Source organism: Aethalodelphis obliquidens, unplaced genomic scaffold, assembly GCF_003676395.1.
Source record: "Aethalodelphis obliquidens isolate GAN/ISIS:26980383/991018 unplaced genomic scaffold, ASM367639v1 scaffold55, whole genome shotgun sequence".
Taxonomy (NCBI): domain Eukaryota; kingdom Metazoa; phylum Chordata; class Mammalia; order Artiodactyla; family Delphinidae; genus Aethalodelphis; species Aethalodelphis obliquidens.
The window spans coordinates 9,342,908-9,366,799 of NW_020837999.1; the positions used below are offsets into that span (position 1 = coordinate 9,342,908).

Consider the following 23,892-nt stretch of genomic DNA (forward strand, 5'->3'; position numbering starts at 1 on the left):
ACTCTTACAATTTTGTTTATAGTATTAACTGTTCATGAAACTTCCCTTTCGTAGATTAAATAAAGGGGTACTTCAGCCACATCATTATTGAAATTATCACATCTTCTGAATTATTGAAATAAATCCTGGATTATTACAGTGGGCTTCTAACCAGTCTTCTTGTTTCTACCCTTGCCCACTTACAATACATTCTCCACCCTGAAGCCAGATAAATTTCTTATATTGTTAATTTAATTTATGCTACTTCTCTGCTTAAAACCTCATTTGGTTTCCCATTTAAAAAATTTTTGAGTCTTAGTGTATGTTATAAATATTTTAGACCAGTTACATTTTGTTGTGTGTAACAAATGTACAAAACAAAAAATTGCAATATATATGAATGAAGTGATGAATGTAATCAACACCGAACTCTGTCACAGCCAGTATTTTAAAAAATGCACAAACCTGTTAGTCAGAAAGATGTGGAGAAAATCCCCCAATTTTAGAACAGAATCCATAATCATAGTCTTGGCTCTAAACTCCCGACAAAGCAAAGTCACTACCATTTTTCTTCTTTCTATACTATTCCTCTAGTTGTAGGATGCTTCTTTGTGTCTTCTTTAAGCTTTCAAGGCTGGCCTTGATTTTTCTGTGACTGGACAAACAATTATGACACATGGGAAAAAGCAGAAATGTAGTTGATATGGATAATTCTCAACATTTTCAAAGGAGGATCCTTTGTTGACTGAGGTGATTGGAGAAGCCAGAGAGAATGGAATTGTTGTAATAAGAAAGGAGTGGAAGATTAGTGGGGAGAAGATAGAGGAGGCAGTTCATTTGGAACTGGAGGATGGAGCAGCAGTAGGGAGAAAGGGTTGAGAAGATTGTGGGGATGACATGATATCAAAGAGAAACTTTGAGAGAAATCAGAGACGTCTGATAAGGATTTTTTCAATTAAGTTTTGCCTTATGGTGTCAGATGTATCCTTTGTCTTCCCACAGAAATATATGAATTGTTTGCTAACACTTCATAGAATTTGATTTATTTAAGGGAATAGTGAAAACAAGAACAGAGGTTGCCAACAGGATTAATTTATTTACTTTAAGGACAATGTACTCCACAATCCAATTTGTGTGTGTGTAGAGGGAGGAGTACAGGAAGAATGTGGATATGTTGGGTTTTACCTTTTCTATTCCCAGGGATGGCTCTATTTTCAGGACCTGATGACTTACTAGCTATACATAGCAAAGGAGAGAGAGACAATAAAGATTATTTGTAAGATTTTGAGCCTTGTAGACCATCATATATTAGGAACAAGAGCCTTCCTGGTGTAGCCTATTTGGAATCAGTTTTAGAAGTGGTGCTAGGATGTCTAAGAGGTAGCAGAATATCTGGGCCTGAGCAATAGCTAGAGTGAGGGTTAAAGATAGACTTGGAGGTATAAGACCAGAGTTGGGAGAAAACTCACAGAAGAATGAGCATGTGAACACTCTAAGGTTGGAGTTAGGAGACAGCCCTTCTCTCAGGACTTGATTCAGGAGTGGTGGGAAGGCTCTGGTCAGCTAAGTGCCTCTCTATCTGCTGATTGATGCTTGGAGTCCCACTCTTGGGTCTTTATCCATTTCATTCAGAGGAAGCCTTTGATACTTCTGTTTGCTTCCTGCAGCATAAGCATAGCACCTTACCAAGTAGTTGCTAAATTGATAAAATTCAGATACCCTGGGGTTAGTGTTTCTAGGTGAAATACAAATAGTGCATAGGCTGCCCTTACAGTAAAACATTATTTGTTGTTTACCTGAAATTTAAAATTAACTGGGTGTTCTGTATTTTTATTTGCTAAATCTGGCAGCCTTCTCTGGAAGGGCTCAACAATGTTAGCAGATGGTCAGTCATTGAAAACTGAGTGTAAGTTAATTTGTCAGATTTCTTTTTTTTAACTGAAAGAAGACTTTTTATGAGGAGAGGTAAGTCTAAGAGCCAACTGGGGGCAAAAGAAGGGTCAGGACAATGGCCTGCAGGAACAGCCACTATGGAGAAAGAATAAATAACAAAAGAGCAGGAGTTTTCCAAGGGGCCGGTGGTGGAGATGAGTGTGGGGTCATGGAGGATAGCAAGGGGAACAGCATGAACTGAGGTAAAGGCGTGAGAGTTATTATGGCATGAGTTTAGGAAATATGACCAGTCCAATATCACCAGAGTATAACAAGGGAAGCAGGGAGAAGTAAGAACAAGGTAGACTAGGGCCAGATAATGGATCTTGTATGTTATCAACCTTGGATATTACCCAAAATGTGATGGGAAACTTTGGAAGGGTTTTGAGGATGGGCTCGCCATGCCATACTTGTTGCAGTGTGGAGGATGGATTGGAGTACCAGGGCATTATCAACACCTATTGTTTTTCAGCTCTCACCATTTGTCTGGATGATTTATTATGAAGCATCATTTATATCAGTTACCTGGAGACTTTAACAATGTCATTTTTCTTACCTCTCTCTTATTTACAGGGCAAAGTGTACTGCTATTGGCCTGGGATCCTCTGACCCCAGAGTATTTATCCATAGGCTGGGCATTGTGAGTTTGTCCCCAGTCTTGCCTAACCTTTTGTTAACCCATCTATGACTGTTTACTTCAATGAAGTGCATTCCAATAGTGAGTACAAAATTCACTAATTACAGCCCTCTCAGGTAGAATTACAATAAACATTGTTATATAATGGATAAAACTCAGTCATCTGAACACAGGGAATGGTAATATGACACAAAAGAGAAAGCAGTGTCACTGAGAAAGCAGGAAGATTAATTTGCAGTTGAGGCTGGAATTCATATGTACAAAATCTTTCATTTCCTCTTGTCTTCATGAGGTTAACCAGACATCTTGTAGGTGCTTTCTAGGCTAAATGATACCTCTTAAAAATTTTATAAAAGCCGTATACGAACATATTCTCATTGAAAACACATACATATATACATGTGCATTTACATAAATGAGAAAATATTGCATGTATTATTTTGTTCCTAGCTCTTTTCATTAAGCAATATGTTTTGCAGAGAGTTCCATGTCAGTTGATTTCATATGTTTTACAGTACATTATTTTACACTGTGGTGGGTATTTGAGTGGTTTCTAGTTTTTCATGATTATAAACAAAGCTGCATTGAATGTCCTTGTTCATCCATCTTTGGGCATTTATACAAACATTTGTATAGGACAGATTATGGGAAGTAGTCCTGCCTTTTTCAATATTCAATTAAGTTATTAAAACCATAGTTTGGAATGAATTCAGTGCTTCATTTTTGGTTGTTGAGCAAGTAGAACATGACTCCTGCATTTGAGTCTGGCACTTACAGACTTATCACAGGGCTAGTGTCCACCACTGTGAGTGAATAGTGGTCACACTGGATATATGCCAGAGGCAGTGATCTGAAGTCTGCTCCAGAGGGTAACAAATGAACTATATGTCTAAATAGGTGTGAAAGAGGAGACGGGGTGTTGTGGAGAAAACACAAACATCTATCGAGGGTTGAATTAGGAGATCTGTAAAATCCTTTTGAACTTTAAAATGGTGATTATATGAAGACAATATCCATTGTTTCAAGGAAGGCAAGAAAGAGATCTTAAACTGGAAGTCCCTGAAAACTGTGCTCACGCAAGTTTTATCTGACCTGTCCAAGGCTTAAAAATCTTAAAAAAAAAAGTTGCTGAACATTAAAAATCCAGAAAATAACAGATACAGATATCAATACAAAGCTTTCTAAAAATTTTAGAAAATCTGATTGTGCTGGGCCTGCATTTTTTCCTCTTCAGTTTATTGGAATTTGGAATTATTGAGAAGGATCAGTGTTAACTCATTATATTTATTTATTTATTTGCCATGCCATACAGCTTGTGAAATCTCAGTTCCCCAGTCAGGGATTGAACCCGGGCCATGGCAGTGAAAGTACCGAGTCCTAACCATCCTAACCACTGGACCACCAGGGAATTCGGTTGTTAACTCTTATTGAAATGTTTGGTAGAATTCAGCTGAAGCCACCTGGTCCTGGGCTGTTGTTTGTTGGGAATTTTTAAATTACTGATTCAATTTCAAGACTGGCTACTGGTCTGTTTATATCTTCTATTTCTTCCAGATTTAGTCTTGGGAGATTGAACATTTCTAGGAATTTATTCATTTCTTCTAAGTTGTCCATTTTATTGGCCTAAATTGTTTGTAGTGTTCTCTTAAGGATCTTTTGTATTTCTGTGGTGTCAGTTGTAACTCCTCCTCTTTCATTTTTTTAATTTGGGCCCTCTCTCTTTTTTTCTTGATGAATCTGGCTAAAGTTTTATCAATTTTGTTTATCTTTTCAAAGAACCAACTCTTAGTTTCACTGATCTTTTAAATTGTTTTTTTAGTCTCTATTTCATTTATTTCTGATCTGCTCTTTATCATTTCTTTCCTTCTATTACACTAACTTTGTGTTTTGTTTGTTCTTCTTTTTCTATTTCCTTGAGGTGTAAGTTTAGAGTGTTTATTTGAGATGTTTCTTGTTTCCTGAGGCAGACTTGTATCACTATAAACTTTCCTCTTAGAACTGTTTTTGCTGCATCACATAGATTTTGGATTGTTGTATTTTCTTTTTTATTTGTCTTCAGGTATTTTTTGATCTCCTCTTTGATTTCCTCAGTGACTCATTGATTGTGTAGTAGCATATTGTTGAACCTCTGTGTGTTTGTGGTTTTTGCAGTTTTTTTCTTGTAGTTGATTACTAATTTCATACTGGTGTAGTTGGAAAACATGCTTGATATTGCTTCAGTCTTCTTAAATTTCTTGAGACTTGTTTTGTGGCTTAACAAGTGATCTGTCCCAGAGAATGTTTCATGTGTGCTTCAAAAGAATGTGTATTCTATTGCTTTTGGATCAGCGTTCTACATATATGTATTTACTCTGTATGGTTTATGCGTCATTTCAGGCCAGTGATTCCTTACTGATTTTCTGTCTGGATGATCTGCCCATTGATGTAAGTGAGGTGTTAAAGTCCACAACTGTTATTGTGTTGCTGTCAATTTTCCCCTTTATGTTTGTTAATATATGATTTATGTGTTTATGTGCTCTTATCTTGGGTGCATATATATTTACAATTATTATATCTCCTTGTTGAACTTGTTGTCAAACCCAAGCTTATGTGCCCAATGCAGAGTGGGGCCAAACAAACAGAAGTGGGGTTTGAAGCAGAGGAAGTTTTATTGCAAGGGTCAAGCAAGGAGAATAGGTGGTTCATGCTCAAAAGACTTGTATTTCCAGATGGTTTTTGGGGAAGAGTTTTTAAAGGCAATATTTGGGGTGATGGCTGCATGATGTATGACTTTCTTCTGATTGATTGGTGGTGAGGTAACAGGGTGGTGTTCCAGGAGTCTTGTGTTTAGCCTGAAGTTACCATCCTCCACCTCACCTCCCTAATTGGACAGTTTGAATCTGCCTTTTGGAACTCAGAGATGGTTTAGGAGGCTGAAATGTTTTTCCTATAAACAGGAAATGGGGGAAACAAAGGATTTTGTAACCATGAGGGCCCCATAGGGTCCTGCTCTTTCAATCCCCCCTTTTCTTTGATACTCCTCAATCTTGAGGGTTAACAGGTGTGGGACTGTAAGCAGATAGGTTAGGGGGTCCCCAGAGAAAGAGAACCAGGAATGGCTTTCTTGACATAGAGAAGCCATTTTGGCCTAAGACATTTTGTTATCTAAGCCTGGCTACAATGCTTACCCTTGAACAGATCTCAGTATTTAATGATCTTAAGGGAAGTAAGGGAATGCAGAGCAAAGGAAAAGCAGGCAAGAAACAATAGTTCAGCAGTAAAACAGAGTCCTAGTTCCTCCTCAAAGGATATTCATGACAATCTGATCAGTCTTTCAGTACTGTAGGAACTAAGGCTCCCACTCAGGTGGAGGATGGAATGATGATGTTGACCCTCCTGACTTCAGTCAACTAAAGCCTGGACTCTGTCCGCCTTTTCCCCAATTCTATGCTGAATTCTCCCCTACTCAAACCCCTTCATGAATATGCATGTACCCTTAGCTTAAAACTTCCCCAATTTTGCTGTTTGAGGAGACACTGCTTTGGGAAAGATCCCTGGTGTTTTCCTTACTTGCTGTAAGTAATAATAAGTCATTCCTTCTCCTGACCTTTGGCATGGTTGTGTCTTTTGGTTCGACACCCACCCAGAGGCAAATCCAGTTTTTGGGTAACAGGACAAGAAAGGGGATAAAGTTTTGAATAGGGAGGTTAATCATAAACTCAGCAGAGGAGCTAGGTTTTAGGGGGAGTTGGTTTCAGTCCCCACTCCTGTTTCAACCTTCACTCAGTCTTTGAGGGAATGGGGTGCTGACTGTTCTGGCTACATCCTGCTGAAACAGGACACAGTTCTGCCTCAACTTGTAGAATGGACACCAAGGAGTTGGAAATATTCATGAATTCCATGTCTTGGATCTGAGTCTTGTGATTAAGATCTCAGGCCCTTGGTCTACCATTTTGTAGCTACAGAGCCAATTAGACATGGGAGGAGAGGTGACAACCTGAGCTTTAATAAACCTTGGAAAATAAATCTTATTCCCTGAGGGATTCAGGAAAATAAGCCTGAAAACCAGTCTGGACTTGGCACTTTGAGGTAGACTTGTTGTAGCCAACAAATATTTTCTCCTGAGAATTCATGTTTTCCTGGTCCATTTTTTTCTGATCCATTAATCTGTGTATTCATTTGAAATAATAATATAATATTGTATCTTTATACTATATTTAAACACCTGACAGAGCAATTTCCCTCCCAGATTTGTCTTCATCAAAATTTTCTAGACTGCTCTTTTTTATGAATTATTTCAGATTGATTTTGGAATTGTCACATTAATGAGCAATTTGTTGGGTTTACAAACATCTCAAAACTCCTTTCTTTGTATTTCAGCATGTTATTCGTTCCTGGTTTCCACTCCTGTCTTTCTAATTATTTCTTTCTAGTTTCCTTCTTTTACTTTGCCAACTAGGGCTGTCTTCTTATTTTCTTTTGATTCTACATGTTTTCCCTGGCTGATTTCACTCATGTCTTTGGCTTCAACAACTATTTTTACCCATGCTAATCTTTTTTTTTTTTAATTGAAGTATAGTTGTTTTACAATGTTGCGTTAGTTTCTACTGTACAGCAAAGTGAATCAGCTATACGTATACATATCTGTGCTAATCTTAAACCTCTTACTTTTGCCTTGTAGATCCATACTTCCAATTGCCTCTGGGACATTTTCACAAGCATTTCAAATTTAGCTCACCCTAGCTTATCATCACTGTTTTCTAATCCATATCTGCTCCTTTGGGATTTTTTAGTTCAAGTGGAAGAGTTAATATCCCTTAGGTTCCCAATGGAAATTGTAATGTCATCTCTGACTCTAGCTTTCCATTTACTCAACACATATAGGTAGACACTAATTCCAACAGTTCCACTTTGAATTTAGCCTCTCATCTCCAATATCACCACCACTGCATCGTATTAGGTTAGGGGATTACCATCTTTGGTTTGGACAACTGAACAGACTCCTAACTATGAGCCTTCCTACCAATATTTTCTTTGGTGAGGACATCCTCCATACTACTGCCAATGTTCTTTTCCTAAAAAATTCAGGTCATTGAAACCATAAAACTCTTAGAAGAAAACATAGGCAGTACACTCTTTGACATTGGTCTTAGCAATATCTTTCTAGATATGTCTCTTCAGGCAAGGGAAACAAAAGCAAAAACAAACAAATGGGATTATATCAAGCTAAAAAGCTTCTGCACAGCAAAGGAAACCATTAATAAAGTGAAAAGACAACCTACTGAATGGGAGAAGATATTTGTTAATAACATATCTGATAAGGAGTTATATCTTTGTCATATATATAATATATAAAGAACTCATACAATTCAACAACAAACAAAGAATGCAATTAAAAAATGGGCAGAGTAATATTCCATTGTGTATATGTGCCACATCTTCTGTATCCATTCATCTGTCAGTAGACACTTAGGTCACTTCCATGTCCTGGCTATTGTAAATAGAGCTGCAATGAACATTGTGGTACATGACTCTTTTTGAATTATGGTTTTCTCAGGGTATATGCCCAGTCATGGGATTGCTGGGTGTATGGTAGTTCTATTTTTAGTTTTTTAAGGAACCTCCATATTATTCTCCATAGTGGCTGTATTAATTTACATTTCCACCAACAGTGCAAAAGGGTTCCCTTTTCTCCACACTCTCTCCAGCACTTATTGTAGATTTTTTGCTGATGGCCATTCTGACTGGTATGAGATGATATCTCATTGTAGTTTTGATTTGCATTTCTCTACTGATTAATGATGTTGAGCATTCTTTCATGTGTTTGTTGGCAATCTATATATCTTCTTTGGAGAAATGTCTATTTAGGTCTTCTGCCCGTTTTTGGATTGGGTTGTTTGTTTTTTTGATATTGAGCTGCATGAGCCCTGGTAAATTTTGGAGATTAATCCTGTACCAGTTACTTCATTTGCAAACATTTTCTCCCATTCTGAGGGTTGTCTTTTCATCTTGTTTATGGTTTCCTTTGCTGTGCAAAAGCATTTAAGTTTCAGAGTCTGTCATACAGAGTGAATTAAGTCAGAAAGAGAAAAACAAATACCGTATGCTAACACATATATATGGAATCTAAAAAAAAAAAAAAAAGGTCATGAGGGACCTAGGGGGAGGATGGGAATAAAGACGAAGACCTACTAGAGAATGGACTTGAGGACATGGGGAGTGGGAAGGGTAAGCTGGGACAAAGTGAGAGAGTGGCATGGACATATATACACTAACAAATGTAAAATACATAGCTAGTGGGAAGCAGCTGCATAGCACAGGGAGATCAGCTCGGTGCTTTGTGACCACCTAGAGGGGCGGGATAGGAAGGGTGGGAGGGAGGGAGATGCAAGAGGGAAGAGATATGGGGATATATGTATATGTATAGCTAATTCACTTTGTTAAACAGCAGAAACTAACACACCATTGTAAAGCAATTATACTCCAATAAAGATGTTTAAAATAACTAACTAACTAACTAACTAATTAAATGTTAGACCTAAAAAAAGAAAAAATGGGCAGAGGAGCTGAAGAGGCATTTTTCCAAATAAGACATACAGATGGTCAACAGGCATGTGAAAATATGTTCAAGATTACTAATTATTAGGGAAATGCAAATCAAAAGCACAGTGAGATATTCATGCTTGTTAGATTGGCTATTATCAAAAAGACAAGAAATAACAAGGGTTAGAGAAAAGGGAACAATCATACACTGTTGGTGGGAATGGAAATTGGTGCAGCCACTCTGACAGACAGTATGTAGAACAGAACTATCATATGATCCAAGTATCCCACTTTTGGGTATTTATCCAAAGACTATAGAAAAGCACTAATTGAAAAGATATATCCACCCCTATATTCATTGCAGCATTATTTGCAATAGCCAAGATATGGAAACAACTTAAGTGGCCATCAATGGATGGATGGATAAAGAAGATGTGGTATATATATATATATATATAAAATGTAATACTACTCAGCCATAAAAAGATGAAATCTTGCCATTTGTGACAATACAGATTGATCTTGAAGGTGTTATGCTAAGTGAAATAAGTCAGACAGGATTAGGATTTCACTCATATGTGAAATATAGCAAAATAAGTGAACAAACCAAACAAAAACCCCCCAACCATGTAGATACAGAGAACAGAGCAGTGGTTATCAGAGGGGGAGGAATGTGAGGGGAGGACAAAATGGGTAAAAGGGATCAACTGTATGGTGACGCATGGAAACGCAATTTTCGGTGGTGGGCACGCTGTAGGGTATACAGAAGTAGAGATATAATGTACGCATGAAAAATAAATAAATTGAGGTTAATTTTGACCTCCTAATATCTCAAAAAATTCAGATCGTATCATCTGCCTTTTCCTCTATTGGCTCTCTGCAGTAGACATTATAGGGGAGGAAAATTAATTTTCCCTCTATCCTTCTGAGTTCCTGGCTAAGACCCTTGTAATAAAACACAGATTAACAAGAGAAAAAAACAGAAGTTTATTAACATGTATACCTCATGTGTACATGGGAAATGCCCAGAGAAAAATGAGTAACTCCCCAAGGTGGGGTGGAATTCCAGTTTATATAGCATTTTCAACAAAGAATAATAAATTTGTAGAGAAAGGACAGGACAAAATAAAGCAGATTTATGCTTCCAAGGGTGAAGGTAAAACACTATTTAGTAAAGTTTGTTATGTAGATTCCTCTGGTGCCTTTTCCAGGCTGATAGGGTCTAAAGTTGTCTCCAGGTATTAACATTTGTTCTTCCTGGTAGAGAGAGGATGAGGGCTTTGTGAATTTATGTACTGCTTTTAGGCAAATAGGAGGAGGGTAGAGAGCTTTTCTTGTGTCTGATTCTCAATTGGCTTCTTCTCAAGATAATCCTTATGCCATAGTGGCATATTTTGTGGTGGCATAATGTGCTACTCTTCAGTGTCATAAAGTCTAAACTCCTTAGCACAAAATGTAAGACTGTATCTAATTTGGCCCTACCTTCTTGTTCATCCTTATTTTCTATCACTTGCCTTTTAATACCCTTTACTCCTATCACTTAACTTGAATTTGTTTTATTCATGGCTTCAGTGATTCCATTCTTTCTTATTACAATACTCTTTTCCATCTTCTCCTGCATATTATTCATAGTCCAGATCAAATGGCACCTCCTTTGGGAAGCTTTTCTAGAGATGCCCAGGAAATATTTCTGTTTCCTACACTACTTCCTTCACATTGCCTTTTTAATCTTGATCACATTTTTACTATGTAATATATATGTAAACACACAGTATAATATATTCTCATAATATTCATATATTCTTCAGAAATCTGATTAAATGCATTGTGCCATATTTATACATACACCTATACATACATGTATATATATGTATACATATGTGCTTATAGATACAAACATGTACACATGTATTATATAAACAAACACACACATATATGTATATACATGTATATATATAAAATGTACACAATGCATTTAATCATATTCCTGAAGAGTACTACCATATATGAAGAATATTACATGGGTGGTGATATAAGTATGTCCTTTTTGTTCTCAATGCCCTCATGTGCTATTTAGACAAAATGATAGGAACTAGTCAAACAGCTCTTGGAATGAACTCTGAAATAGGGAGCAAGAGGCTTAACTCCTTAGTTCTGCCCTCAATCCCCATGTTACCTCAAAGTTTTTACAGCCTCATTGTAAAATAGGGCAAGGTGATGATGATGGTTAGAGGAAATGCCGTAAATATTAATGAACTACTCTCAAACATGAAAGAGAATCAACATTAAAAAGTTCCTGTGATTGAAGCACTAAATATATTATCTCAATTTAGTTTATTACTTTATGCTAGAATTTTAGGGGTAAGGAGAACATTAAAAAATAGTTTGTTTTGTATCTGATGACACAAAACCAAGCAGTCTCTTAACTGTTAGCCTTTCTCCCTATCTGTTGTAAAAAATCAGTGATTATCATTGCTAATGAACTGATAAAAATGGTTTTGTTTATTCAATTTGTTAATGAGCTTGCCTGCTATAGTCCTTACACTGGATTCAGTCACAAACATATCCACGCGCCTACATATACACATTTACATACACACAAACACAAATTTCACTGGCAATCCAGCTAAGTACCCAGTCAGAAGAATAAAATGCCCTTGAGTTACCTTGTTCTCTAGACCTCTGTTGCTCCTCAGTGTTCCTTTGTTCACACCTTATTTTGCATAACTGGTAAAGCTGTTGGGAAGATACATGCTTATGTCTATTTACTACACAGGACAAAGTACATAGAGGTTGTAAGTAGCATTCCATCAAATTTAGGTTGATGAAAATTAATCTTGTCCTTTTGATTGAATAAGATACCAACGACTCCAATTTACCAACTAAATTTCCAGTCGGCTTAAATATTCTAAGTCTGAAGAGTCAACACTACACTTAGCCACATTTCCACCAGAATCTTGGTTGGGGAAAACAACCCTCCAGTACTGGGTCTGGATGGGGAGGAGACTCTTACACCCTGAAACATGTTCCTGAAACATAGACATCTCCACTCAAAATATCACTTTTCTTGTTCTCCTCAAGTGTCTGTATCAGTTTCCACATCACTATTTTTTCATATCGTGTAAATATCCAATTGTTCCAGTACCATTTGTTGAAAAGACTGTCTTGTAGCTATTGAATTACCTTAGATAAAATGAACAAATTGCTTGAAATACATATACTGCCAAAGCTCTCTCAAGAAGAAACACATAACCTGAGTAACACTACATCTATTAAAGAACACAAATTTGTAGTTTAAAATTTTTCCTACAAAGAACTTCAGGTTAAACATGGCTTCACTGGTGAATTCTATCAAATATTTAAGAAAGCAGTAATTCCAATTATATACAACTCTGCCAGAAAATTAAAGAGGACAGAATACTCCCCAACCCATTCTATGAGGCCATCCTTACACTGTTACCAAAACCAGACAAAAATATTATAAAAATTAAAGACAGATTAATATCCCTCACAAATGTTACCAAATATAATTCTACTGCATAAAAAAAGGATAATATATCATGATCAAGTGGGTTTTATTTCAGGAAAGCAAGATTGGTTTAATAATCAGTGGAATTCACCATATTTATAAACTAAAAATTAAACATAAGATCATCTCAATAGATGCAGAAAACAGCTGAAAAAAGACAACATCCATTCTGATGAAAATTGTCAGCAAACTAGGAATAGAAGGAATGTTATTTAACTTAATGAAGGGAATTTATGAAAAATCTAGAGCTAATATACTTAATGGTAAAAGACTGAATGCCTTAATCCTAAGATCAGGAAGAGATGTCTGATCTCCCCATTTCTATCCAAAATACTGGAGTTTCTAGCCAGTGCAATAAGGCAAGAAAAAGAAATATCATACATTCAAATTTAATGGGAGAAGTAAACTGTATTTTCAGACAACATGATTGTCTATATAGAAAATATGGAATCTACATAAAGTTCCTAGAACAAATAAGTGCACTTGTTAGCAATAAACAATAAGAAATTAAACAAAATTAAACTACTATTTATAATATTCAAAAATATCTAATACTTAGGACAAATCTGACATAAGATGGGTAAGACACTAAAAACTACAAAACACTACTGAGAGAAAGGAGATCAAAATAAATGGAGAACTATACTGTGTCATGGGTTAGAAGACTCAACATTGTTGTGATGTAAATTCTCCCCATGACAAAACACACGTTAAAAAGTTGATTAAACTTTGTTCAGCCAGCAAATCTGTGCTCACTCCCATTTATCGCCCCATCTTTTACCTTATCTTGAGTATCTCCAAACTTGCCAATTTAGATTCTTATCTAAAGAGAGATGCTATTATCCATTTTATTTAGACTTTAGTCAAATGGGCTAGGATTCATTTTAAGTCTGCAGGAAGGGAAAGAGCAGCTATGAAATTTAATATCTGTATATGCATATTTGCAATTGAACTTCTGGGCTGAACTCTGAAACCCAAAGAACTTTCCCATTAATAAAATGCAAGTAAAACAGCCAAACGAAGCACTGGGAATAAAAGTGTTTTAAGCAAATTGTAAAACGGTTGGGGTCTCTTAGATTCACTGACAGCTCTTGTTCTGGTTGGCTTTACTGTCCTGTCCCATTGGGTCAGGATGGCATTTCTGGCTCCATCCCACTTTCCTGGTCCCATCAGTCGAAGCTGGTATGGGCTACAAGGACGAAAGTGCACCTCCAGGGCCAGCTGGGGATCAGTCAGGAAGAGCCATGGTATGTTAGGCTTGGCCCCTATGAAGGAGCCCAACTCATCCATGTATGTGATGTAATCTGTCTACAAAGTCTGGCTCTGGCCAAACCTGGGGAAAGAAAAGAACACATTGGAATGAGTGCCACAGTTGTAAACAGAAGCACAAATTTCTTACTTTTTACTCTCAGAAAAGTAACATTTTAGTCAGCACCTCCAGTAATAACCCCACTCCTCCCTTTTTCCACAACATAGAATTTATCATTTGTTCTTTGACTGTAAGTGAGCTTTTTTTTTCCCCCTCCTTCCTAACCTCTATTCAAGTGTGATGTCATTTTGGACTTTTGTCTCTAGCCATGAAGCCTGGAGTGAACTGACCCTAGGGTCTCAAGGTGACTGATTAACTTAGTTTACTCTTTGATACATGATTATTCTTTATATGACATTGCTTAGGATCTCCCCTAATGTTAGATTTTTATATCAATGTGTTTAAAATTGGGTTTATGTATAGTTTTAATATTGTTGCAATTTACTAATATAAATTGTTTCATACGTTTAGTTGGAGTGTGATCTCATTTGCTTTTAGAAACCCTTATTTAAGCAATAAGATTGACATTGAGGCTGCTCTTTTTCCTCCTCATTATTCCTATTGGCCTCTAACATAAAGGGTAATAAGTAGAAAATACAAGGGCAGGTGAACTCAATTTAATTCTTCATTTGGTTTTCTTGTTACATCACTGCCACTGCTCAGTTTCCAGCTAGCTAGTTTGCTGACAGACGCATGGCTGGTGGGAAAGGAGCTGTTGGGGAAAGAGTCAGAGTCATTTCTCATCCTCAGCACTATTGGCATTTTGAGATGGATAATTCTTTGTTTAGGTGGACTGTTCTCTGCACTGTAGGATATTTAGCAGCATCCCTGGTTTCGACCCATTAGATGCTAGTAGCATGCCCTCTTCACTTGCAATGACCAAAAATGTTGCCAGATTTTGCCAAATATCCCCTGGGGGACAAAACCACCCATCTGAGAACCTGTGCTCTAGAGTTACACAGGAGAAGTGCAATGACAATTATTTGCCCATCGAATACTGCTTGATTATAGCAAGTGTTTAAAAAATGTGAACTTTGACTAGTGACAAGATTATAGAATCTATTAATGTTTTCCTACACATATAGGCAAATTTTAGGATTTGTTTATTAGCAAGTACCGTCTCTTACCATTTGAGTTTCTTCCCCATTTTCTCATTAATATCATCCATCATTTCATTTGTAGTTGGCAGGGTGCATGAGTCTAAAAAGGAAATGAAGACAGAAATATTGAAAAAGACAAAGAAATCAGAAATATGTAATTATACATGATTAATTTCATTCAGTGTTTATGAACTATGTCCCTAAAAGATTTTGTATCAAGAGGAGCTATCTTTAGTATGTTTAGCAGAATAACAATTCACGGAAACAAAGATCTGAGAAGCCAATGAACCTGCTCTGGGAATGGCAAAGCTGGCCTACAATGAAATAGTGACAGTGGAAAAATTTTTAGCTTCAAGTCATCCTATCTTACATTTATGATGACATTATGGAGGGTCAATCCTCAACATGCCTCATGCATGTAATACCTTATCAGTTTCATCATTTCTTTCTACATCCTCTTACTAAGAATTCTCTCAAGAAATAGTCTGGTAAAATAATTCAATCTAAGGTCTATGGCAATTAAAATTGGACAATGGAAGGAAACCTGGGTTTTCCAGCATCAGCCTGCAGCCAAGGAAGATGTTTTAAGGGGCAGCAGAAAATTTTTATTTTTATAATAAATTTCACTATATTAGTGGAGGCCTCTTTTAATTGCTAACTGTAGCTCATTTGCCTTTGTAATAATGGCAGGAGAAGTTATGGCATTCCCATGAATACTTCCCAGTCATTATTAGCATCTCACCTCAGCCTGCTGGTACCCTGTGGTCAGATACTTGCTGTGCCCCTGCTAGAAAGTAAGGGACCAGAATTTTGGTCATTTTGTTTGATGTTGTATCTTAAGTGCCAAGACAGAACCTGGCACATAGCAGGTGCTCAGTAAATATTTGCTGGATGAATAAATGATGCCCATTGTTTTATGTACATTTCTTGGGTTTATGAACTATGTCTGATTTTTCCATAAAACCTCAGATGCTTGGCACTGTTTTGCTTTTCAAGAGAAAAAGACAATAGAATCATTTTATAAGTGAGCACCCTTACAAAAGATTTCATAATGGGTTTTTAATTTTTTATTTATTTATTTATTTTTTAACATCTTTATTGGGGTATAATTGCTTTACAATGGTATGTTAGTTTCTGCTCTACAACAAAGCATAATGGGTTTTTTAAAATAACAATCTTTCATGGTACATTTGAAATAGAAGCTTACTTATGCACAACATTTTAAGAAAACATACACATATACTCTATGATTTTAACTTTTTCTTCATTACTTGTAGTCTAAGTTTTTATGGACGGTATGTTAGGTAAGGTACACCTATATTGGCCAAGATTCTCAAACCCTTGAGTAAAAGGATACTTTCAATAATAGTGGTGATCAATATGATTGGAGTAAATTAAATTGATATTTGAGATATTGCCTTTCTCCTCATATCCTTGATTTGCCCACACAAGCATACTTATAGTCCCTGAAACCCATGGGGTCCAGGGGGAGGAAGGGGGAGAAGATAATCAACAGAGTAGGAGTGGCCCAACACTGTTATTCTGACACAGTTGACATCGGTAATGCCTCCAGCATGTCCTGACACCCACCAGGGTCCTTTCAGCCTTTGCAATGTACCTTGACATTGATCCACTGCTGTCCTTCTCTTGCCTTTATAGCCTTGCAAAGTCCTACCAATTCCCCTATGAGAAGTCTAAGCTCTTTAACACAGGTTATAAGGCCCTCCATGCTCTGGTTCCTTCCTCTATTTCTTGCTGCTGCCTGCCTCTGCTTTATATTTCCTTACACCAAAATGTTTCTGGTTCCTCTCACACTCCATGCTGTACTTTACCTTTATATCTTTCCTCATGCTGTTCCATTTTTGTGGAATAACTCACTACCCAACTCCCCTCACCAGAACACTGTAGAACTTTCCCTATTGCAGCATTCCCCTCACCTTATTTTAAGCTCTGTGAGGTCAAGCATCATGTCTATCTTATTCCCTTTATATCCCTAGCACCTAGCACAGTGCTTGGTGTATAGTATGTGCTCAGTAAATATTTGTTGACTAAATGAATGAAAGACAGAATGGTCCACTTACTTGCAAACACTTTAACTGTCCAGTGGGTCTGCAGGTCAGCTATAGGGATGGCAGACCCAAGGGACCAGACAAGGTCAATCACAGCCAAGGTTGGCTTCTCCATCAGCAAGGGGAAGATGCCTTTAAACAAGGTGACCTCATTGTTTCTGCTTTTGATGATGGAGTCATCAAGGAAGGGGTAGGCATACCCATAACCTGTTGCAAAGATGACAACGTCAATGCCCTCAAACATTGTCCCATCCTCAAACATGGCTGAGGTCTCTGTGAACTCCTTCACACTGGGCTTGATGGACACAGTGCCACATAGCATGTGGGATGGTGGTTCGTCATTGAACACAGGCTCTTTCCTCAGAGTGCTATGGAGAAATAAGAGAAAAAGGCCCTTGCTCTAAAGTACCTCATTTCCAAAAAATATTTGCAACAGTCCATAGCACTGAACAGATTTCAGGGTAAGCAGTTAATCATGAAGACAACTAAACTTTCTTCTTTTGGGAAAGTCCTTTCCTGTTGCTAGTAACAATCCTTAGGAATATCTGTCTGACATACAGATGGCGAACAAGCACATGAAAGATGTTCAGCATTGCTAATTATTAGAGAAATGCAAATCAAAACTACAATGAGGTACCCCCTCATACCAGTCAGAATGGCCATCATCAAAAAGTCTACAAATAATAATTTGGGACTAACAGATACACATTACTATATACAAAATAGATAAACAATAAAGACCTACTGTGTAGCACAGGGAACTATATTCAGTATTTTGTAATAACCTATAATGTAAAAGAATCTGGAAAAGAATATGTATATATTTAACTGAATCACTTTGCTGTATACCTGAAACATTGTAAATCAACTATACTTCAATAAAAAATTCTATAAATAATAAATGCTGGAGAGGATGTGGAGAAAAGGGAATCCTTCTATACTGTTGCTGGGAGTATAAATTGGTACAGCCACTCTGGAAAACAGTATGGAGTTTCCTTAAAAAACTAAAAACAGAGTTACCATATGATCCAGCAATCCCACTCCTGGGCATATATCCAGAAAAGATGAAAATGCTAATTTGAAAAGATACATGCACCCCAATGTTCATTGTAGTGCTATTTACAATAGCCAAGACATGGACACAGTCTAAATGTCCATCGACAGATGAATGGATAAAGAAGGTTTGGTATGTATATACAATGGAATATTAGCCATAAAAAGAAACGAAATTGAGTTATTTGTAGTGAGGTGGATGGACCTAGAGTCTGTCATAGAGAGCGAGGTAAGTCAGAAAGAGGAAAACAAATACGGTATGCTAACGCACATATATGGAATCTAAAAAAAAAAAAAGAAATTCTTAAGAACCTAGGGGCAGGACAGGAATACAGTCGCAGATGTAGAGAATAGACTTGAGGACACAGGGAGGGGGAAGGGTAAGCTGGGATGAAGTGAAAGAGTGGCATGGACAAATGTACAATAGATAGCTAGTGGGAAGCAGCTGCATAGCACAGGGAGATCAGCTTGGTGCTTTGTGACCACCTAGAGGGGTGGGATAGGGAGGGTGGGACGGAGGGAATATGGGGATATATGTATATGTATAGCTGATTCACTTTGTGATACAGCAGAAACTAACACACCACTGTAAAGCAATTATACTCCAATAAAGATGCTAAAAAGAACCCAAAAACCTCTGTATAACTGAAAAGTGGTTTCTTTTGAGGAGCAGTTGAAGGCTAACTTCAAAATAAACATTTCCTCTCTGTTTCAAGAACAGGATAAAAATTCACACAATGTGCTGCCTTGAAAGTACATCTAAAAGCTGGCAGCCTCTCTTTCCCCATATTCTGAAGGAACTTTCATGAAATGAAGGAAAAGTATGGAATGTTATATTGCTCCTGGATTCAAGACATCTATTTCCCTCCAGCCCAACAACCCCAAATGAAAGGATTGTGTCTCTGATGGGCTGCCTCGGGCCTCACTGTTTCCTCTTACATGACAAAAGCATCCTCTACTCATGGTTGCTGTATTTCTCATAATGGCGAAAGATTTAAAAGCGTGAGAACTCAAACATGAGAACCTTCCAAGCGTGAGCCTCAGAGATTTAAAATTTTTTAAAACCTCACTTGGAAATTTCTGCTAAGGTCAGAAAAAGGGTGAAGGCTCACACTTGGAAGGTTCTCATGTTTGAGTCTGTACCATTCACGCGTAGCTGGTAACTTTTGTTGATGGTTCTGAGAAGGAGCTTTCTCAGCTGCCCACTGAAAGGAGGGCTGAGCTGCGGGTTGCGGACTGGTTAAAAAACATATAAGATTCTGCTCCGGGAAACAAAGGTGATAAGACCTCACATTATTTCCATCGTTAATGAATCCCTGCTCTTTCGTTCCTGGACTCTAGCCAATTGTAACATGAGGAGAGAAGAGTAAGTGCCCTACAGCTCCTTGGAATTTTCCCTAAAAGGATGTTCTCCAAACAAAGGAAAACAGAAGTATTATATAACAACAGACAATTGCTCCAGAGAGCTCACATTTTCATTATTTCAATATGTGGGTGGTTTGAGCCAGTAAGGAGGAAATTAAGCTCAGACTCTGCCTCTGGATGAGAGAGCTTGTCCTAGACCTAGATGCCAAGCAGCTCTGGGGCACATTATCACTGTCTGTCTTGGGTTATAACTGTGTCCATCTCCCATCATCCCCACTAGAACATAAGGCACTTGAGGGCAAGGTCAGAGGCTAATTCAAGACTATTGTGCGTGCATTTTAGCAGTCTGCCTTGGTGGTCTTTGATATTCCATCTCTGCTTATCAAGTCCTATTTTTGCTTGTCTAGATACACCCTCAATGTCCAGCTTAAAAGCTGTCTCCCTTCTCATGTCTTTGCTTGTCTTCCCTCCCACCAATTGGAAGTCATTCCACCAAGCTCTAATTGTCTTTACTGCCCTAATCATACTCTGTCCTATTCATTTATATTATGATTATTCTAATACTTCTTTTCTCTCTGCTTTTAGAATACTGTCTGCCTGCTGTACTTCTTATATGCAACTATGCCTAACATAGTACCCTATGCATAATGAACTCAAATATGTATTTTCTGAATGAATAAATGAATGAATGAGTGAAACAAAAGTTCAGATAGTTCTGGTTCTATTATTTTCCCCTTTGCAATCCAAGTGATACTGACCTATTGTACATGGCTTGTTGAGCAACCTCTTATTACAGCAACAATAAAATCTTCAGAGGTCATGAGGTCCTATATTGGAGTACATTAAACCTAAGACATGCTCACATTCAGCGTGCTAGTATTTAAACTCCATTTGGTTTTCATTTTACAGAAAAAGCACACTGTGAAGAGTTCAGAATTATCAGGTTTCTCTCTTTTGGATTACCTTCTGCCTAACAGGACTTGCAAGATGAAAGCTTATGTAACACATTTTTCAAAAATTCCTCTCTGATCATGCAGCGTACCAAGCAACTTTTCTTAGAAAATAAGGAAGGGGTGGGGTGTATGGAGAGGGCTAAAGTTTAGAATATTTGTATATGTTTACATCCCCACAGGGTTTTTGAGTATAATTCTGCTTATGCACAGTGACTTTATGGAAAAGAGACATTCCCCTCTTGTGGATAACCCAGAGTCTGACTTTGCATCTTATCGATCTATCATCTAATGCTTCTTCAAATAAATGTTCTGATCTGGCTGCACTAGTTGACTCACAGATTCCTGGATACACCATGTTCATTGCCTTCTTCTGTGCCTTTCATGGATTGCTGGTCACCCCTATCTAGAAGGGTGACCAGCAACCCCTTTTTCCCACCTGATACTGGCACACTGTTGTGTTCTGCACTGTTGAGAATGCCACTCTCTGGAGTTGTGTCACATAGTGGTTCTCGACTTTTCTTGTCTGAGAACATCTTTCAAGTCTCGGCTAAGTGCTATCCCGGTAGGAAGTTTCTTTTGACTTGCTAATATTCTAGTAGTCCAGCCTCATCTGAAGCTCAAGGCACTTGTTTATTTAGTTCACAGTCACCAAGGGCTGTCTTGTTGTAAAGTTCTATAATCTTTCTTTTTTTGGGGGGGGGGGGTCATGAAATTAAATTTTTATTTTTTTAGTTTTTTTTCGTTGTGGTTTCTGTATTTTATTTATTTATTTATTTATTTTTCTTCTTTTTATTGTGGTACGCGGGCCTCTCACTGCTGTGGCCTCTCCCGTTGTGGAGCCCAGGCTCCGGACGTGCAGGCTCAGCGGCCATGGCTCACGGGCACAGCCGCTCCGCGGCATGTGGGATCTTCCCGGACCGGGGCACGAACCCATGTCCCCTGCATCGGCAGGCGGACTCTCAACCACTGCACCAGCAGGGAAGCCCGAAGCTCATTGTCTCACGAGTGTTAATTCTTATCTCTGTTAGACAGATTTCATATTTCCTATCATGGACCATCATGTGTACTTTAAATTTTATTTTCCTCAACACCCAGTAGAGGGTTGGGTATTCAGTAGGAGATCTATAAGTAAATGTTGATTTAACTTGATGAACCCTTTCTAAGTGTTTTCTTATTAGTAACACAGAACAGTGATTAAATTCATCTGCCAGAAGTACTCTTTGGTATCATGGGATTTGGAACAGACTTCATCTCTTTCCACAGGAATGCTTGGAGCCATTCTTCTTTGGTTTTGAATGTAATATTCTATGCTTAACTTTTCAGACAAGTCTATGCCAGATGCGTTTGTTTGTTTGTTTTTAGTACTGGTTGCAAAATACATTCTCTCTATTTATTTTGTTATATGAAATTGGCTTCAGGATTTGGATCCACTTAAGTCCATGAGATTTTGGCGTACATCTCCCTTCTGATATGATCGGGGGAGAAGTGGGGGAATGCAGTGAATTAGAAGCTGAGAAGTTTCCTAAGTTTGAAATTAGGCCAATCACCCCACAAAGAAGACATTTTCTTTTATTTCCTCAAGTGACATACCGTTTAACCAAGGTGTTCCTATATTCAAAAGCCCCTAGTGTTATCCAAGCCTGATTTGCCTAGACTGATATTCAGTTCAGTTAAATTCATTTACTAACTTACTTAGTCTTTCATTAAAATATGTATACCTACTATGTGCCAGGTCCAGTTGTAGGCACTGGGGATTCAGCAGTGAGTAAACACAACTAGTTATTGAGAAGTCACAGGAGATGTGGAGAGAAATGGTTATTGTTTCAGCATTCACAGATCTCTAACATGTGTGTGTTTGTGTATGGAGGAGAAGGACGGTGGAGAGGGGAGAGATTAAGACAAGTGCAGGCATAACTCTACTGCAGGGAAAAATATAAGTGACACCAAAAGGAAACCAAGTTACTATATGGATTCAAATGAGAGAGAACACACATTTATATAGGGGTAAATTAAGAGAGCCTTTATGGGGGAAGTGGTATTTGAGATGGGTTTAAAGAAGGCTAGCTGATTGATTATTATTTTCTCTTGACCTCAAACAGGTTCTTTTAAAAAAATTTTATTTTTTTAAATTTTTGTACAACTTTTAAATGTTACTTTCCATTTACAGTTATTAAAAAATATTGGCTATATTCCCCATGTTGTACAGTACATCCTTGAGCCTATCTTACATGCAATAGTCTGTACCTCTCACTCCCCCACCACTATATTGCCCCTCCCCCTCACTGGTAACCCCTAGTTTATTCCCTATATCTGTGAGTGTGCTTCTTTTATGTTATATTCACTAGTAGTTATACTTTTTAGATTCCACATATAAGCGATATCGTACGGTAATTATCTTTCTCTGTATGACTTGTTTCACTTAGCATAATGTCCTCTATCCATGTTGCTGCAAATGGTAAAATTTTGTCCTTTTTTATGACTGAGTAGTATTCCATTATATATGTATCACAGCTTCTTTATCCATTCATCTGTTGATGGACATTTAGGTTGCTTCCATGTCTTGGCAATTGTAAATCATTTGGCTATGAATATTGGGGTGCATGTATCTTTTTGAATTTTTGTTTTTTTGGGCTATATATCCAGGAGTGGAATTGCTAGGTCATATGGTAGTTCTATTTTTAGTTTTTTGAGAAGCCTCCATACTGTTTTTCACAGTGGTTGCAACAATGTACATTCCCACCAACAGTGTGTGAGGGTTCCCTTTTCTCTGTATCCCCGTCAACATTTGCTATTTGTGTTCTTTTTGATGATAGCCATTCTGACAGATGTGAGGTGATATCTCATTGTGGTTTTGATTTGCATTTCCCTGATGATTAGCAATGTTGAGAATCTTTTCATGTGTCTGTTGGCCATCTGCATTTCCCCTTTGGAAAAATGTCTATTCAGTTCTTCTGCCCATTTTTTAATCAGGTTGGTTGTTTTTTTGATGTTGAGTTGTATGAACTGTTTATATATGTTGGATATTAATCCCCTACTAGTCATATCATTTGCAAACATTTTTTCCCATTCAGTAGGTTGTCTTTTCCTCAAACCTGTTCTTTCATGCTCTGCTGTATGAAGCTGGGCCTGGGACTCTGCAAACATCATTCTCCTTTGCCAGCTGGCTCCTTGTTTGGGGGGGGTCTAGAACCTGGAAAAGAAGGGGCTTGCTCCTTTCTGTTTGCTTCCTGTTCCTGTCAGCACTGCTGCAACATTATGTCTTCCCCCTGGCAGCGATGCTGGTGCCATAGCTAGGTCCGGGTTACAGTTGTTCTAACACTCCCTGAACCAATTTATTTATGCTGCTTCAAAGAGACCAACACCAGCCAGCTGGCAGCCTCCTCAGAGGTACCATCTTAGCTCTGCAAGTTCCCTTTAAGCTTCTCAATTCCAATAATCCCAGCC

General features: G+C 37.8%; 1 protein-coding gene across 1 annotated transcript; it reads right to left on the reverse strand.

Annotated features, from left to right (window-relative positions):
* Positions 1-13,589: 13,589 nt before the first annotated feature.
* On the reverse strand, positions 13,590-20,981 carry LOC113609280 (putative dimethylaniline monooxygenase [N-oxide-forming] 6). Its single transcript, XM_027086455.1, is given in 4 exon segments — positions 13,590-13,932; positions 15,036-15,108; positions 17,090-17,477; positions 20,799-20,981. Coding segments are annotated over 4 exon segments (987 nt in total).
* Between the last annotated feature and the right edge of the window lie 2,911 nt (positions 20,982-23,892).